The sequence below is a fragment of the Mustela nivalis genome (genome assembly GCF_964662115.1).
Source record: "Mustela nivalis genome assembly, chromosome: 6".
Classification (NCBI taxonomy): Eukaryota; Metazoa; Chordata; class Mammalia; order Carnivora; family Mustelidae; genus Mustela; species Mustela nivalis.
In genome coordinates this window covers 111,557,177-111,574,806 of record NC_139025.1, presented here as the reverse complement: position 1 = coordinate 111,574,806, position 17,630 = coordinate 111,557,177, and the positions used below count along the sequence as shown (strand labels likewise).

At 38.4% G+C, this 17,630-nt stretch overlaps 1 protein-coding gene across 1 annotated transcript in view; it reads left to right on the top strand.

Annotated features, from left to right (window-relative positions):
- UNC13C (unc-13 homolog C) overlaps positions 1 to 17,630 on the top strand; it is a 616,040-nt gene that overhangs the window by 327,935 nt on the left and 270,475 nt on the right. The window contains exons 15-16 of the mRNA XM_082733851.1: positions 5,779 to 5,935; positions 16,873 to 16,941. Coding sequence (XP_082589977.1) covers positions 5,779 to 5,935; positions 16,873 to 16,941 — 226 coding nt within the window. The remainder of the gene's footprint in view (positions 1 to 5,778; positions 5,936 to 16,872; positions 16,942 to 17,630) is intronic.

Here is a 17,630-nt window from a genome sequence, read left to right as displayed (position 1 = left end):
ATCTGTTCCCCCCCGCCCCCCGGCTTTGGCCCCAATCATAGAATCCTCCCCCCCTTTTATTTCCTTTCAATAGTCTCTTATATATTGGTGTTTTCCAGGCTCTAAATCCTGGTATTTCTCTCATCATGCTACATAATCTTCCAGGATGATCTTATTGTTTCTCATGGTTTTGACTGATGCTGACATGCTGGTGACCCCCTCCACCCCGATCCAAGTGTCCAGTTCAGGTGTCCAGTAACCTGGTAGACATTCCTATGTGAAAGCCCTTTAAGTTCCTTAAGCTTAAACTCCACTGAACATCTAATCCCCACCTTACAATTTCTTTCTCCTTTTTAATTCCTAGTTCACTTGGCAGAGGTACCAGTAACCCAAACTGAAACCTTGGAACCAAACCATCTCTCTCTCTCTCTTTTTTAAAGATTTTATTTATTCACTTGAGAGAGAGAGAGAAAGAGAGAGAGAGCACACATAAGCAGGGGAAGAGAGAGAAGCAGACTCTCTGCTGAGCTGGGAGTCCAGCATGGGGCTCGATCTCAGGACCTGGAAATCATCACCTGAGCCAAAAGCAGATGATTAACTATCTGAGCCACCCAGAAGCCCCAAGCAGCTTAACCATTTCTCTTCCCTACTTCTCTACTTCTCAGTCCCCATCAGTCACCAAGTCCTGACAGTTTTTCTTCCCTCAGTGTTTTCACATTCATTCCTCCTTCGTATTTCATATAGCTATTACCAGAGTTCAGATACCCTCCGTCTCTTTCCTATATATCCTCTTGACTGGACTCTTCAGTCTCACCTTCTTTATTTTTTTTTTTTTTAAAGACTTTATTTGTTAAGAGGGAGAGTGGGAGAGAGAGAGCATGAGCAAGGGGGAGGGTCAGACGGAGAGGGAGAAACAGACTCCCCGCTGAGCAAGGAACTCGATGTAGGACTCCATCCCAGGACCTTGGGATCATGACCTGAGCTGAAGGCAGTTGCTTAACTGACTGAGCCACCCAGGTGCCCCTGTCTTACCTTCTTTAAACCCATTCTCCTAAAGTCTCCTTCCTACCATTACTCTATTTAAATTCAACTCTCATGATGGTACTTTCTATCCATGTAAAAAGCCAGAGTTCCTTGGAGACACTGTTTTTACTTAAACTCACTCTAAGACTCTGAATTTTGTGTGAAAAAGTCCTTTGGTCTAGAAAATAGGTCCAAGTTCCCTAACTTATTTCACGAGACTCTCCTACATACCCCCAACATTATCTCTGGTAAGACCAAGGGTCGGGTATTCTTTGGGAAATTTGGGCTCTACCAACCTAAAATTGCTAGGGTTCACTGCACACAATATCTTTTCTCCATTGTGCCTTGGTTTTTACTCCTGTATTCCTCTGAAATACATCTTTTACGTACCAGTGACAGCAAGCACTATGCTGGGTTTGGCTGTCTCTGAGTCATGCATTAACTCTTAGCCCAGTCTCAGTTTGAGACCCACCAGGGCACAATATGCACACTCCAACTTACTCTTCTAGCACTCTGTTTGGCTTTTCTTTTTCATAACATTTGCATAATTGTTTTACATTTCTTGTGTGACTAATTCTCCCATTTGTCTGTAAGTGGATTCCTTAATATATATCCAATGTCTCACACAGTATCTCACACTTAGAATAAATATTTATTAGACCAAAGTGGCTGCACCAGCTTGCATTCCCACCAACAGTATAAGGGGAGTCCCCTTTCTCCACATTCTCTATAACACTTGTTTACTGTCTTGTTGATTTTGGCCATTCTCACTGGTCTAAGGTGGTATCTCAATGTGGTTTGGATTTGAATCTCCATGATGGCTAATGATGATGAACATTTTTTCATGTGTCTGTTAGCCATTTGTATGTCTTCTTTGGAGAAGTGTCTGTTCATGTCTTCTCTCCATTTTTTGATGTAATTTTCTGTTTTTTGAGTGTTGAGATTGAGGAGTTCTTTATAGATCTTGGATATCAGCCCTTTGTCTGTAGTGTCATTTGCGAATATCTTCTCCCATTCCGTAGGTTGCCTCTTTGTTTTCTTGACTATTTCCTCTGCTGTTCAGAAGCTTATGATCTTGATGAACTCCCAAAAGTTCATTTTTGCTTTTGTTTCCTTTGCCTTTGGAGACATGTCTTGAAAGAAGTTGCTGTGGCTGATGTCGAAGAGATTACTGCGTATGTTCTCCTCTAGGATTTTGATAGCTTCCTGCCTCGCATTGAGGTCTTTCATCCATTTGAGTTTATTTTTGTGTATGGTGTGAGAGAATGGTCTAGTTTCATTCTTCTATACATAGCTATCCAATTTTCGCAGATGCAGCCATCAGAAAGGATGAATACCCAACTTTTGTATCAACGTGGAAGGGACTGGAAGAGATTATGCTGAGTGAAATAAATCAAGCAGAGAAAGTCGATTATCATATGGTTTCATTTATTTGTGGAGCATAAGGAATAGCATGGAGGGCATTGGGAAAAGGAAAGAAAAAGTGAATTTGGGGAAATGGGAGGGGGAGATGAACCATGAGAGACTGTGGACTCTGAGAAACAAACTGAGGGTTTTGGCAGGGAGGGAGATGGGAGGATGGGTGAGCCTGGTGGTGGGTATTAAGGAGGGCACGTATTGCATGGAGCACTGGGTGTGGTGCATAAGCAATTAATCTTGGAACACTGAAAAAAATAAAATTAAATTAAATATTAAAAATATATATTTATTAGACCAAATTCTAGGGACACTAAACTCTTTACTCTTCTGTAAAGCCATTACATGAATTTTAATCCTCAAGACCTTGACTCAGACATTTCCCTCTGATGTCTCCACTGCTTACCACCAGTGGGCTCCAATCAGCCGTTGAACCTGCGTCATCCATCTCTGGGCCTCCGGACTTCCTCTATCCAATGGATACTTCTGTAATAGCATGAAAACTTTTACATAATTCTGTAATAGCACTTTCTCTTGCATGGGAAAACTAGTCTTTCATGTGTGTCCTCTTGATTAGGGTATACATATTTTACTCCAGGAGCATGTTTTAAACAATTTTAGATTCCTGTCATGAAAAATAGTTCCAGAAAGATAGTAAATGTGTAGCTATTGAAGGGAGAGGACTCTGGCCAGATGCCTTTGATTAAAAAAATGAACAAACAAAAAAAATGAAAAGTTAAAGAATAGAAAAATACTAAGGTCAATTCTAATTCTATTTCTAATCAGTTCTAATAGGAGAAAGTATTATAATCCTACCATTTAGCTATAAATTGAATTATTTTTTGAAGAAAACTTTAAAGTATGAAAACCAGTGTATTTTTTACTGCTTTTCTGATTTTATATGTATTAACATAATGATAAGTACATAGCAAAGATTGTGTTACACTAGGTAAGTCAAAATTACATCTCTCAAAGCCCCCACAGCCACAATTTTGTAGGGCATTTTCATCATTTAAACGTTAAAACATTCATCATTAAAACACTAAGTTTACCAACTCAAAGTATAAAAGAGACAAAGCTTGCTTGTTTATATCCCTGGTCTCCCCATATTATGCTCACTTTCCCTCTCAGATGCCTTATAAGCAATGAACGTTGTTCAATAATTGTGTCATCTTCCTTATAAGATTTTCAATTTCACCTATAGAATTCAGGCTAGAAGCGCCTTCAAAATATTTATTATGTTTGTCCATTATTTCTGCTTAAAGTCCCTGCTACACTGTTATTGATCGCATGGGCACCAAAAATCAGAAGGTGGCAGCTACCAGATTTAAATCCTTTGTAACACTTGGCTGCATCAAGGAGACATGGATACCTTTTTTTTATAAACCAAAAGCAAGATTGTTCATCCTGGTGACCTCCAGTATCCCTTTAAATATATCAAGGATGTTCAGGATAATAAACTTCTTGTGTTTGAGTTTCTTACCAATTTATTTTGACAACCGATGTTTCTATAACTCTTGTTCCCCCTAGGGATGTTTATTTTCCTTGTGCCATCCCCCATACCATTACATTTAGATCTTGCATATTCCATGACTCTTAACCTCTAACTTGGGTTTAACAAATTTTATTACTGTGAATTGCTCAAAAAAAAAAAGATACATAGTGAAGAGATTTTGCTTTCTATTTTTAATATCTTTATATTATTTGTGATATTCTTTTTTTTTAAAGTCCAATAGCACATTTTTTTTTAAGATTTTTATTTATTTATTTGACAGAGAGAGATCACAAGTAGGCAGAGAGGCAGGCAGAGAGAAAGGAAGGGAAGCAGACTCCCTGCTGAGCAGAGAGCCCGATGTGGGACTTGATCCCAGGACCCTGAGATCATGACCTGAGCCGAAGGCAGCGGCTTAACCCACTGAGCCACCCAGGCGCCCCTATTTGTGATATTCTTAACAGATATAGTTAATTTAGTATATAATAAAGTCAAAGTAGGTATCATTTACCTAAAGGAAGCAATCAGTGATAATGTATTTCTAGGGTTAAATAGCAAAACATCATGCAACTCCCACGTCAGGCTTTGTTATTCATAATCCTCAAAGATCCATGTTTAAACTTTAACCTATTTTTATCAGCTAGTATTGCAACAAGCTGTATGAGTGACATAGCTAAAATCTAAGAGAAGCCACCATTTCCAGGGCCATCATCCATTTCTTTTGAGGTGTTATTCAGGGCATTTACTTATGTTTGTTCATTCTGTGATTGAGTTCAGTAATACGGAATTCAGAGATGCCTAAGTGAAGGAAAAATTACTGACACAGGAGAACAAAATAGCATCAGATCGCATAGTGAAAATTTCTTTCCTCCGTATTTTATCTTCTCACTTTTATCATAAGCTGTGCTTTCAATTTTCAACTCTTTTGTTATAGTTCAAATGAAACAGGTTTTCTTGAGAGAAGTAACAGAACTGAGCACTGGATGCTTCTGATGTCTGTGAATGATACTATTATTCAGGGTTTAAAAGAAATGGTCTTTAAGCATTGAGCTGGCATAATTCAATCTGTCCTCACTATTCATCCGTTTGCCTTATTAAATCCTGGTTGCAGCAAAATGCCAGGAAAGCCGAACTGCTTCTGGAAGGTATTCTGATGACAAAATTCCAGAAACTGTACTCAAGTCAGATTTTAAGTTCACTTGTTCAGTAGACTTGCAAAGAAAGGAAAGCCTTGGGGTGCCTGGGTGGCTCAGTGGGTTAAAGCCTCTGCTTTCAGCTCAGGTCATGATCCCAGGGTCCGGAGATCGAGCCCCACATCAGGCTCTCTGTTCAACGGGGAGACTGCTTCCCCCTATCTCTCTGCCTGCGTCTCTGCCTACTTGAGATCTTTGTCTGTCATATAAATAATTAAAATCTTAAAAAAAAAAAAAAAGAGAGAGCCTTTTGGTTCATCAATGTGATAGGAATACAAGAATGAAAGGGCATTCTGGTTGAAATAGAGCATGTCGGGACCTGAAGTAAGTGACGGCATAGTTGCTGGAGAACGGGAGACTCCCGTGGAATTGCTTTCGGTCGGTGCTGGATTCCATCGGAAATTGCACTTTGGATGTGTACACACAACATTCCCACAGTTGAATTATGCAGTCATCCCTGGGACAAATCACATTCTAATTAAGCCACCCCCCCTTTATGAATGAGACATTTTTAAAAGCTGAAATTGCTTTCTCTTTCATGTAGTGGAGATGGTGGGAGTTTCTGCTCTTCTTCGTAGATGTAGTTAAGGAAGTAATTACTGGCATTAGAGGGTGCGCTGTTACATGAATTAATTGGTTTGTGTTTTAAGAGTGCTTAATGTTTCTGTCTTGTAGGCACTTCTCATGTCTGTCTTCTAAATACATGTGCCCTGGCGTCCCTGCTGTCATGAGTACCTTGTTGGCAAATATAAACGCTTTCTACGCTCACACGACAGTTTCAACGAACGTGCAAGTTTCCGCCTCAGATCGATTTGCTGCTACCAACTTTGGTGTAAGTATTTTTGGATTTTCAGATTCCTACTCGCTTATGGGAGTTACATTTCCAACAGACGTTGGATTCCAGATATTCTTGGAATCTCACGGCAGGAGGCACTTCTTAGGAAATGTCTTACAGTATAATGGGCGAAGGCTAAAAGTTCATGGGAAACATACCCTGTAAAAGAACTTGGGTCTTCAGTAGGCATCTTCATGGAATGAAGTGACCCTATCTGGAATGATCTTTTCCCCAAAGAGGACACATCATTTTTCTGAAAGAGTACTGGGACTTTATAGGACTTTCTCCATATATGTAAAGTTAGGATTCACCCTTTCAGATGCTCCCTGGTAAAAGTGAGTTTGGTTGACTTCTCTCAAGATTGTTAGCCTCCATTTTTACCTCTGATTGGTTTTTACTATTATTGGTAGATATTGGCACATCGAAGTAAAATGTAGTAGGTGTTTAAAGGGTCTTAAGAACTCTCTGTACCCAATTAAGACTATCGACCTGAAGTAGTCACATGCATCAAAGATGCATTGAAAAGTAGGAATGCAGGTATCTCAAGGAAACTCAAGTATTTAGTGGTTGTAACTGTCACTGGAACTCATTCTCTATAAACCTCATTAAACTGAAATTGGTAAGACTGGAAACAGGATATAATTTATAGTAAGGGCAGGAGCATGGTACAGATCTAAACTAAGACAAACTTAGTGAAGTTGGAGGAGAAAAGACAAATTACAGAGCTACTCGTGGCATAGAGTCAACAGGACGTGGTGTCTTTGGGGATGAAGACAGGGAAGGACAGGAAAGCTGTCTGGAGAGAACGCTATCTTCACTTACATAATTTGACTAGGCACGTACGTGTTCAGCACTAGCTCTGTTCAATAACCATATGAAACAAATATTTTTACTTTCGTGTGTGTATACATGACACTGAGATCCATTGTAGAAAAATGATTTTCATGACAACATAGTTACTTTTTCCACTGTACTTCAGAATTGGTTCACTGAATAGATTTTTGTTATTATGTTGGTAGAAACTAAATTTTGAGGTATGTGTCATAGAGTAGAAACAAATGAGTCTCAGCAAATAAAAGTGTGTGAAGTCAGTAGGGGGAAAATGTGCTGCTGTGTGTACAGTTTTTCTGTCCTTTTTATCTGAAAGAAAATACGTATGAGGCATGTGAGATGAGTTGGAATGAATCAAAGGAAAAAGTAATTGTTATTTAATGACAAATCAAATTAAGTACTAGTAGATGAAAATACTATCTGGGTTAGGAGTCATGGGATCTGAGTTTGTGTTCAAATTTAGCAAGCCAAGCCAGTCGTTCTAGCCTGAATTTCTCAATCTGCTCAATGAAAATAACAACTACATTTCTTTCTTTTTTTTTTTTCTAAAGATTTATTTATTTATTTGACAGAGATCACAAGCAGGCAGAGAGGCAAGCAGAGAGAGAGAAAGGGAAGCAGGCTCCCTGCTGAGCAGAGAGCCCAATGTGGGGCTCGATCCCAGGACCCTGAGATCATGATCTGGGCCGAAGGCAGAGGTTTTAACCCACTGAGCCACCCAGGTGTCCCATAACAACTACATTTCTAATGTGTTTCTCAAATTGAAGATGAAAGCAAATGAGGTACAATATGATAATCCAGTTTGTAAAAGTTGAAAATGCTCTATAGATATCAGGTGTGAGGATTTCATCTCTCCTGCTCTACCTACAGTATAAACAGCATACCATCAGCTACTTCTGTTAGAAGTAAGTCTTGTAAGAGCTAGGACCAAAGAACCTTCCCTGACCAACTCAACAAAATACTATTATAACCGATAACAGATCATCAGAATAGTTTTGCTATAAAAACCTCATCTTGATAATAAGATCGTCTTGAGATTTTACTTGTAACATCAAGCACACAGTGTTATGAAATTGTTTTGCTTTTAATATTCTGCCTGGGTGCCTTGTAGAGAATAAGCCAGCGTTGTGGAACACTGAGCCTTTGTAGTTCTGAAAAAGAAGACATGTCTATATGATTAATATCTGTCATAAAAGCTACCTGGAGGAAAATGAGATAGAACTTCCTGCTGACCCAAAGAAGAAAAACCAAATTGATTTCACTACTTTTCAGTGACAACATGATTATAAAAAACTGTATTTTACAAATCAAATAACTTATTGTAGAAGAGGGCCAAAAAACTTTTTTTCCTCAAGCTACAGTTTGATAAATGGATGATTTGGTATATAAATGTGAGTGTATTTTTCTCTGCCTACTGAAAATAATGCTACTTGCTCAGTCAGAGATATCTAAGTATAACATTTCCCACGTTGGCCAATTTATGGCCAAAGGTTCTTTTTTACCTGAATTCTGAATCTGATCTGTTTCTTCTGATTCAAGAACACCATTATATTGGTCCTTTTTCATCCTTCTCAAAGATATAACCCAGACATTTTGAGTATCTAAATAATAAGCCAGGGGAAAAAGCTTTTCTTACATTTTTTTCTTACCTTTTTTTTTTTTTAAGATTTTATTTATTTATTTGACAGAGATCACAAGTAGGCAGAGAGGAAGGGAAGCAGGCTCCCTGCTGAGCAGAGAGCCCGATGTGGGGCTCGACCCTAGGACCCTGAGATCATGACTTGAGCCAAAGGCAGAGACTTTAACCCACTGAGCCTCCCAGGCACCTAGATGACCCCTTCTAACCTGAGACCCACTGAGCCACCTAGGCACCCTAGATGACCCCTTCTAACCTAAGACGCCTACTCTTCTTTGCCCTCTGTCGGTAAGGATTAGTAGCTTATCTCATAGGCAAGGACCAAATCCTGTCAGTCTGATTTACACATACATACACACTCGGATAAAAGTAGAAATACAGTAGGACTGAAAGATGAAAAACTGCTCTTCTAGCATAATTAATATTCATTGGTGCCTATATATAATGTAAATATTTCTTTGTTTAAAATGAGATTGGCAGAGACTCTTTTGTTAACGAACTGGAATGAAAAGGGAAAGATTGGTCAAGGGAAGATTTTGTCATGAAAAAGATTTTATTTTTACTGGCTGGGTTGGGTAAGGATTATTTTTTTAATTTAATAAGGTAAATTGAAACATGTTTATAGGTTATCAGGAAAGGAACAAGTTATGACAGTGAAGTTGCAGATTTATCAGATGGAGAACATGTGATGCAGCGACATTGCAGAAGAGAAAGAAAAATAGGTAGTTGAGAGTACAAAAGGAGGTACATTCTTTGGAATGAGAAAGGACAAGTTCCTTTCTGAAATTTCAGGAATAATGTAAGTATCCTTGTAGACAACTGTGACCTTTTGATACTGGAGTGAAAAGTTGGGTTTTCATACCCCATTAACGTTAATTTTCTCTGTGGTTGTCTGCAGGAACAGAAAATGCTCACCTATAAGACAGGAGCTATGATAGGTTTAGATAAATTATCAGAAGGAATAGAAAGGGGAATGCTTCAGGGCCATGTCAGAGGAATTCCTAGAAAAGTTGAAGGTCTCATTTGATGTTGAGAAGCATAAGTCACATTGTCACAACAATGCATGTGGCTGTCAGATTTTCTCAGGATTTTGCAGCATTCTGTTGTTCATGTAATGTACACAGCAGAAGATTGGATTGACTCCAGATAGAAATTTTGTAGAAAAGAGACAATGGAAGGGTGAGTGAATTAGTACATAGATTTCACCATGGGGTTTAGGTTTGAGAAGTTGCACCATGAGAGACAGAGACAAAAGATTTATGTAGGAACGTAATACATTTCAGTTAAAATTCCAAAGGGAAAGTCTTGGGTCCAAGATGTAGCTCTGGAAGTAGATTGTTGAAAATTGAATATAAGACCGTTATAATTTAGTTAAACCTGCTCACAGGCCATGACCGCTGAATTTTCAGGAATACTGCAAGATAATTGCTGAACATAGCAGTCCTTGAAACCGGAAGTACTGAGAATACTAACATCATGGAAATTGGCAAATGCTAAAAATCAAGGCATTTTTCTTTTGAAGAGATGATTTAATAGCACACCATCGATTGTAAAGCTTGGGAGTCAGGAAAATTAAAGAAATTCTTTTGGATAAAACATCCCTGTGGTTTTGGAAAACACCATGGGTAGATCAAGGGTTGGAAAGGAAGAAAACCCCATGACTTGGGGTTTAATATCTCAACTATAAAGAAAAGTCTTTAGAAAATTTATTTAGTGAGTTATCTTAAAATACAATGAATTATTAGTAAAATTGATGTTTATCTAGTTCATTTTTTTTTCTAACATATATATTCTCTTTGACCCAGCCAGTGTTGGGCAAAAATAAATAAGCAAATGCTAATAAATATTTCTTTGCCATTACATATGTTCTTCTATTTGTCCACTTTTTCATTTATATGTATTCATGTGATACCTCATGTAAGGCACTACAGCAGGTAATGAAGGGACTGAAAGATAAAAGGTGACTTCTAATTTCTTAAATTAATGGGGTAGTCATATAACCATATGTAGTGATAACCGTAAGTCATTTCCAAAATATGTTTAGTGTCAAAGGAGGTTATATTAACAAATTTGCTTTGAGATTTAAGAGGAACAAATGACTGATTCTTTTCAGGAGCTCATGAAAGTTTGATAAAAGGAACAGGGCTTTTAGGGATGAGTAGTACTTTCCAAGCTCCAAGAAGTAGTAGGGAAACTACTTAGGTTTTGAAAGACATTTGAGTAACATCAAGAATCGAGATCCAAAATAAATTCAAAGTATGTGGAAGGTAGCCTACCTATTGAGTAGGGCAAACAGAATAAAAAATGGTAATAGAAGAAGAAGCTGTACAACTGGGTTGATAATAGATTGTTGAGGGCCTCTTAAGCCTACTGAGATATTTGGACATTATTCTCAAAGCTTAGGGTGTAATCTAATAGAACCTTTGATTTAGAAAGTTAACTGTTTAGAAGAGATGTTGTAGAAGGGAGAGAGAGAGTATGTATCAGACACAGTTCAGGTGCAGTAATAGAAACCATCCTAGAAATTTTAAGTAGAAAGGGATTTGGCACAGGGGATTGGGTGCTTATAATATCATAGGAAGTCCTGGCAGAAGATTCTTCTAGAATAATCCTCAAAATATCACAGTGAAACTGATTTGCAAGAGAAGTTGTGAGCTTACTTATAGTCAGGAAGGTGACGAATCAGAAGGTAGCTTCTGCTAATGCAGCTATCTTTTGGAAATCACAATCCTAGTGACCAGAGACTGGGAAATGCATGTCTCTAGGACTTGACTTAGCAGCAGAAGTAAACCAAGAAGCAGGAGGTGGACCTCCATCTCCTCCTGTCGACTTTACAAATGTAGAGTCCACATGCTTCTAGAAGGCAGAAACTAACATAATTGCATACACTTGCAAAGGAGTTTGGCAAATATGGTGCTGAGTTTTCTAGTCTCAGAACTCCAGAAAGCCACACTGAGGAAGGAGGAATGATTAAACCAGCTCCGGTATTGAATACAGGAGGACAAGATGGCAATTAGTGATAGGGCTGATGTGCGCACAGGTGGATCTAAGTTTTGTGCTGCTTAAACCTTATGTCATTTGATGAGACTCTTTTTCAGAAGAATACACATTGTCAATAGAAAAGTAATATTCATTTCTAATAAAAAATGAGTCCTGATGAATTTTAAATCACTGTAGTGGGATACCACAAACATTACAAATCCCAGAAAAACAACATGATATTTTCATTAGCTTCCTGATACATCTCTTTAAAAGTTTTTCTAGAGTTCTTGAGGGCAAATTCTTTGATCACTTCTTCATATAATGAAAATCCTGCAATATAATTTTTTATTAAAAAAAGATAATGCAGTCTTTACAAGAGTTGATCAAACTTTTTTTTTTTTTTTTGAGCTGATCAAACGTTTTTATTTGATGTTTTTAGGAAAGTTTCTCTTAACTTCAAAATTCATTGATAATCTGACACACATGTTATTGACTTACATCAAGTTTGGGAAAACATTTATTAGGTTTCTTTCATATGTGATATCAAAGCAAAAATTGTGCCTGAGAGAGTTAAATAGACAATGAAAACAATGTGAGGCTATTTATTGCCCTAGCGGGAGAGGCTAGGGCTCCCTCTGAACTTAGCTATACTAAAACAAAAGATAGAGTTTTTAAGAGCTAGAATAAGCTGGAGAAAAAAATACCTGAAGGTATTGAGGGGAAATTTGATCAGTGGCATGTGTCCAGCTCATTAACTTATTCTTGGGTGTGCAAGTGTCTTTTTCTGTGATGAGGCTGTTTGTGTTTGCTACTTGGTACCTACCAAAATTAGTCTCTTACCCTCCCCACAGAGGCTGAGAGTTGCAGATACTATCCCTTAGCTAGAGGCTTTTAAAAAGATTTACATTTCTAAGGAGCAGAGAAAAAAATTACAATTGTAAGTTTTTTAAAGAGAATGCTCTAAAAGAAAGAGAGAGAGAGAGACAGATCAGGGTCTAGAGTCAGGAAGAAACCTGTCTAAAGTTTAGTCAGACTGAGGGAGATGTTGGGGCTCTCTAGGTCCATGAGGAGCACCGTCTCAGGACTTTCCCAGTGCCTATGAAGTGACTCCTTAAATACTCATTGAATTGATCACGTTTATTAGTCTGTCACTGATGCCATCATGTAGTGACATTTTATAATTTTATGGTATTTGTTGATAGCAGTATTAACCTCAAATCAGTAAGAAATGTAAGCCTATTTTCCATATGTTCCCGTGATTAACTAAATTATCAAAAAATATCAAAATAGTCTATATATAATTTCTACTTGAAATGTTCTGTTCTTCTTAATGAATTACTGCTTTTGATATGATCTGGTAAAAAAAAGTTCTTCCAGTTAGCTGGTCCACATCAGAATACTTCTTATCCTACTTTTTCCAAAGTTTACGGAAAGCTGAGGTCATGTGAACACCTAGCTAGGGATCTTCTCAGGGAAGCTGAAGTCAGTGAGGGCTCCCAACACTGAAGCAGCATCAGTTTCAAGTGAAATCCACCCCTGCTTCTGGATTGAGATACTGAGAAACAAAGAAATGGAAGAGAGAAGCTGAGGTTGATGCAGAGGTGTTTACACACCTTCCTTATAAAGACTTTCCTTTCTCCAGTTCCCAGGATCCGAGGACAACTTGTTGACATTTCGTGTTGATTTGAATGCACTTGTGGGGTAACAATGCCTTCCCCCCTACTCAAAATCCCTCCAGTCCTCTGGGGCCAAAAATCAGCCCACCAGCTGATTTCATATGGAGATAAGAATAAATTCCACATTTTAAAGGGTTAAAAAAAATATCAAGAGGACTACCATTTTACAACACTTGAAAATTACATGAAGTTCAGATTTCACAGTCCAAGAAACAACACTTCAGTGGCAGAGTTTAATAGTTGCGACTGGCAACAAAGCTGAAAACATTTACTACCTGGCTCTTTCCAGACAGTTTTTTGACCCTTGGCCTAGAGTTCTTTCTTTTTTCTTTTTTTTTTTTTTAATTTTAATTTTAATTTTTTTATTTTTATTTTTTTTAAGATTTTTAAATTCATTTTATTTACTTGAAAGCAAGAGATAGAGATAGAGAGCATAGGCAGGGAGAAGCAGACTCCCCTGAGCAGGGAGCCTGATGTGATACTCGATCTCAGGATCCCAGGATCATGACCTGGGCCAAAGGCACATGCTTAACCGAGGAAGCCGCCCAGGCATCCCTAAAGTTATTCTTATCAACTAATGAAACATACGTTTTTGATAACTGATAACAGTGTTTTGATTAACGTGGTCACTACCAAATCCCAGGCCTGTATAGACCTTCCCCGGCAGAAAAATCAGGACGACCGCACGGTGTTAGATGTTGTGGGCATGCCCCTCGGGAGAATCTTTTTTTTTTTTTTAAAGATTTTATTTATTTATTTGACAGAGATCACAAGTAAGGAAAGAGGCAGGCAGAGAGAGAGGAGGAAGCAGGCTCCCCCCTGAGCAGAGAGCCCGATGTGGGGCTCAATCCCAGGGCGCTGAGATCATGACCTGAGCTGAAGGCAGAGGCTTAACCCACTGAGCCACCCAGGCGCCCCAGGAGAATCACTTTTTTTTTTTTTTTTAAGATTTTATTTATTCATTTGACAGAGAGAGAACACAAGTAAGGAGAGAGGCAGGCAGAGAGAGAGGAAGGGAACAGGCTCCCTGCTGAGCAGAGAGCCCAATGTGGGACTCGATCCCAGGACCCTGAGATCATGACCTGAGCCAAAGGCAGCGGCTTAACCCACTGAGAATCACTTCTTAATCACCCAGCCTTTTGTTATTCCTCCAGTCACACCATGCAGGAAATAGGCCTCCTTAGTTCTTGCAAAGGCAATCTCTACTTAAATCGAAAAGTGATAAATAAAATTAAATTTCAAGCTGTCCTGCTGTTTAAAGAATCTCTATGATAATTCAATCAGTAGCATACTTTTAATTTCCCATCATCTGATATTGTCTGGGATTTAGAGACAACAAGCTAGGCAGTTTTCTTCACATTTCTGTGTTCCTTGAATGTAAAATTTCCAGCTGGGCACGGAAGACTTGGGTAAGAAGACCACATGTGTGATCTATATCAGCCACCGTTCTGTTCGACTGCATGAAACAAACTCAACTAAACAGACTTAATAAGATTTTTTCCCCCATGGAACCCAAGTCCAAAGGTAGTAAGGAATTCAGGGCTAGTGTAGCTGCTCAGGATTGTCATTTTTTGGAAGGGTAGGCAAACAGGGCTAAGGGGCGGAGTGAGGGCTCTCCGCTTCCTGCTCCACCAGGCCTAATCTCTTGTTTAGCTTTTCATCTGGTGGTCCCACATCTGTTATGCCTTCTTGTGTCTAGTCTGAGTTTCATATGGGGGAAGGAAAGAAACCCACGGCAGATGGAGAACAGCCCGATAAAGAATTATATAGCAGACACCAATATGATAGTGTTCGCCAAACTCTTCTAGAATCCTTTAAAATAATAATTCAACTGGCAATATACTAGCTGAGTCCATCCTGTTTAATAAACTATATGTATCTCATTAGCCAAAATCCTACCGCATGGCCATTGCTAGAGGAAAAGAGGTCTGGGAAGGTAGGTATTTCATAATGGACACATATGACTCACAATGTCATGAGGTTCTCTTAGTAAGGAAGAATGAAAAAATGGATATCAAGCAGACAACCAGAACAGTCAGTCCCAGTGGAAGTAAGAGGCCCAATGATTTGGGCATTAGCACGGATGACTGGAGTGTCCTGATGATTTGTACCACCCACAGAGGTCAGATCAAGCATCTTAAGGCATGACATGAACATGTTAACTTTTACAATCATTGAATGATTAACTTTGCTGTGGCCTAAACTGGTGATGGTCATGGTTCTTCCATTTTTCTGTTTTGATTGAGAGCTACTGATCTAGGTGGTTGTGGGATGGGGGTTAATAAAAGGACAGTATGGTTCACCTCTTCCCTTGGAAAGGTATGATGAAGAGTAGGAAAGAAATACCTAAGACCTTCGACTCATCTGTGTATTTCATGGAGAGTTTTGCTGGAGAGTCTTCTCTGCCTAACAAGATGGCAAGCAAGTTGAAGGCAAGGTTCATTTCTTGGACTCCTTCATTGACTCCACAGGGCGTTAACACAGAGGAGATATCAAGCTTTATTGCCTGATAGATAAACCTGATTAAGGCAGTTATTCAGAAAATAGGAGTTTCAACTTAAGAATGATTCATCAACTCCTGTTAATATTCAGCTCACATCATCAAAATCGGTGACTTCAAGGGAAGAGTTATAACCCCATAAATCCACCTCATACGTGAAAGTATTAGGAAAGTTTCTACTTCTTCCAAAGTGCAATTTGTTATTTACAGAATAGTAATGTAGGCTGAAGCATTTAATGTTACTTACTTACACTCCCATTTTTTTTTTCATTTTTGATTAGATGTCTAAGACTCAGAATGGGAGATTGCCTATCCTATAAAGTTTGTGTGATTTTGATGTTTTTACCTTATCTAACTTATTTACTTTATTTAATCAACACAACTTCATCCTTATAAGCAGATTCCCTATTCTTATCTTCACATCCTATTATGAGGTCAGTTCAACTGCCTCAGAGGGAGGCATCAATAATTTTTTTGGCTTGATATTTTGTGCTTTTTTTAAAAAAAACACTAAATCATAAACATACTTTAAAAGGTGATTGATACTTTCAGATTATGAAGTCTGTACTTGTCACCAAAAGGAAAATGCTTTTTGAAATTGTTCTTGATGAGAACAATAGCTATCTCACTTCAATAGTTAGGAGAAATTTAAAAAAACAATCATTTCTTTCTGGAGTGGTGTGTGGGGATGGGATGTGTGTTCTTCTTGCTGACTCAAAGTGTTGTGAATTAGTACAGGGGCAATTCAGTGGTCTGGACTCTTTCTGAAGTACACAACTTTCTTTTTTTTTTTTTTGTGCCTGTATTTTAATTTTTTATTTTTTTTATAAACATATATTTTTATCCCCAGGGGTACAGGTCTGTGAATCACCAGGTTTACACACTTCACAGCACTCACCAAAGCACATACCCTCCCCAATGTCCATAATCCCACCCCCTTCTCCCAAACCCCCTCCCCCCAGCAACCCTCAGTTTGTTTTGTGAGATTAAGAGTCACTTATGGTTTGTTTCCCTCCCGATCCCATCTTGTTTCATTTATTCTTCTCAGTACACAACTTTCTGGATACTTCCTTATTCATCACAGAGAGGCCCTGTGGCTTATTGGCAAGAGCCTGGATTTGGTGTGAAAGAGGTGTGCATCTGAAGCATTGTTATGTCACATAGCCGCGCTATCAACTCAGATAATCGTTGACATCTTTGAACCTTCCTTTCTGTAGAAGGAGGACAATAACTCAAAGAGTTGTTGTGAGGACTGCATTTAGAATGACCCTTTATTTCCATTCTCCTCTTTTGTGTTTGCTTTGTACAGAGGGAAAAATTCATAAAACTACTGGACCAATTGCATAACTCTTTAAGGATTGACCTGTCAAAGTATAGGGTACGTACAAAAGTATCTGCCTGAAGGTAAAATGTCATGTTTGGCTGAGATGCTTTCTTGTCGTACTGTGAAAAATCATGCACTGTGTAATGGGAAAGTAAAAATACTGGTGTTGGGATCTGAGGTTCTGTCACACTGGACAGCTAAGTTCCTAAGTAAGCAAGCTGGTGTCTCTTGTTCAGGGACCTTGCCCCACATAAGCCTACAATAGTAACGTGTGTATGTAATTTTACTTTTATAATTATAATAGCTGTCCGATTGAGGGGCAGCTAATCCATGAGGTAGACACGTGGCAGAGTCCTCATCCTAAAAACGCACCCCTTGTTAATGAAGATATCCTGCTACTATTTCCCCAGCTTTTAAGATGCCTCTTAGACTCATTGCTTAATTTACTCTTCCTAAATCAGTACAATATGCTCTTTTGAAGCTGTCCAGAGTTCTTGTCAGCTCTTCTGCATTTCACCTCCAGGTGAAACACACACAAATATACACACAAAAAATATATTCATGTATGTGTGTGCAAATGTACATATGATGTTATTAAAAAAAAAACTTAGTTACAAAACATTTGGTTATCAGTTTTATTTACAGAAAAAAGCTGTAGTAATAACTGTTGTATTCTTTATTTAATAATGTATTTCAAACACAATTCCATCATCTACACAATGTAGACCCTCTGCATTCATGTT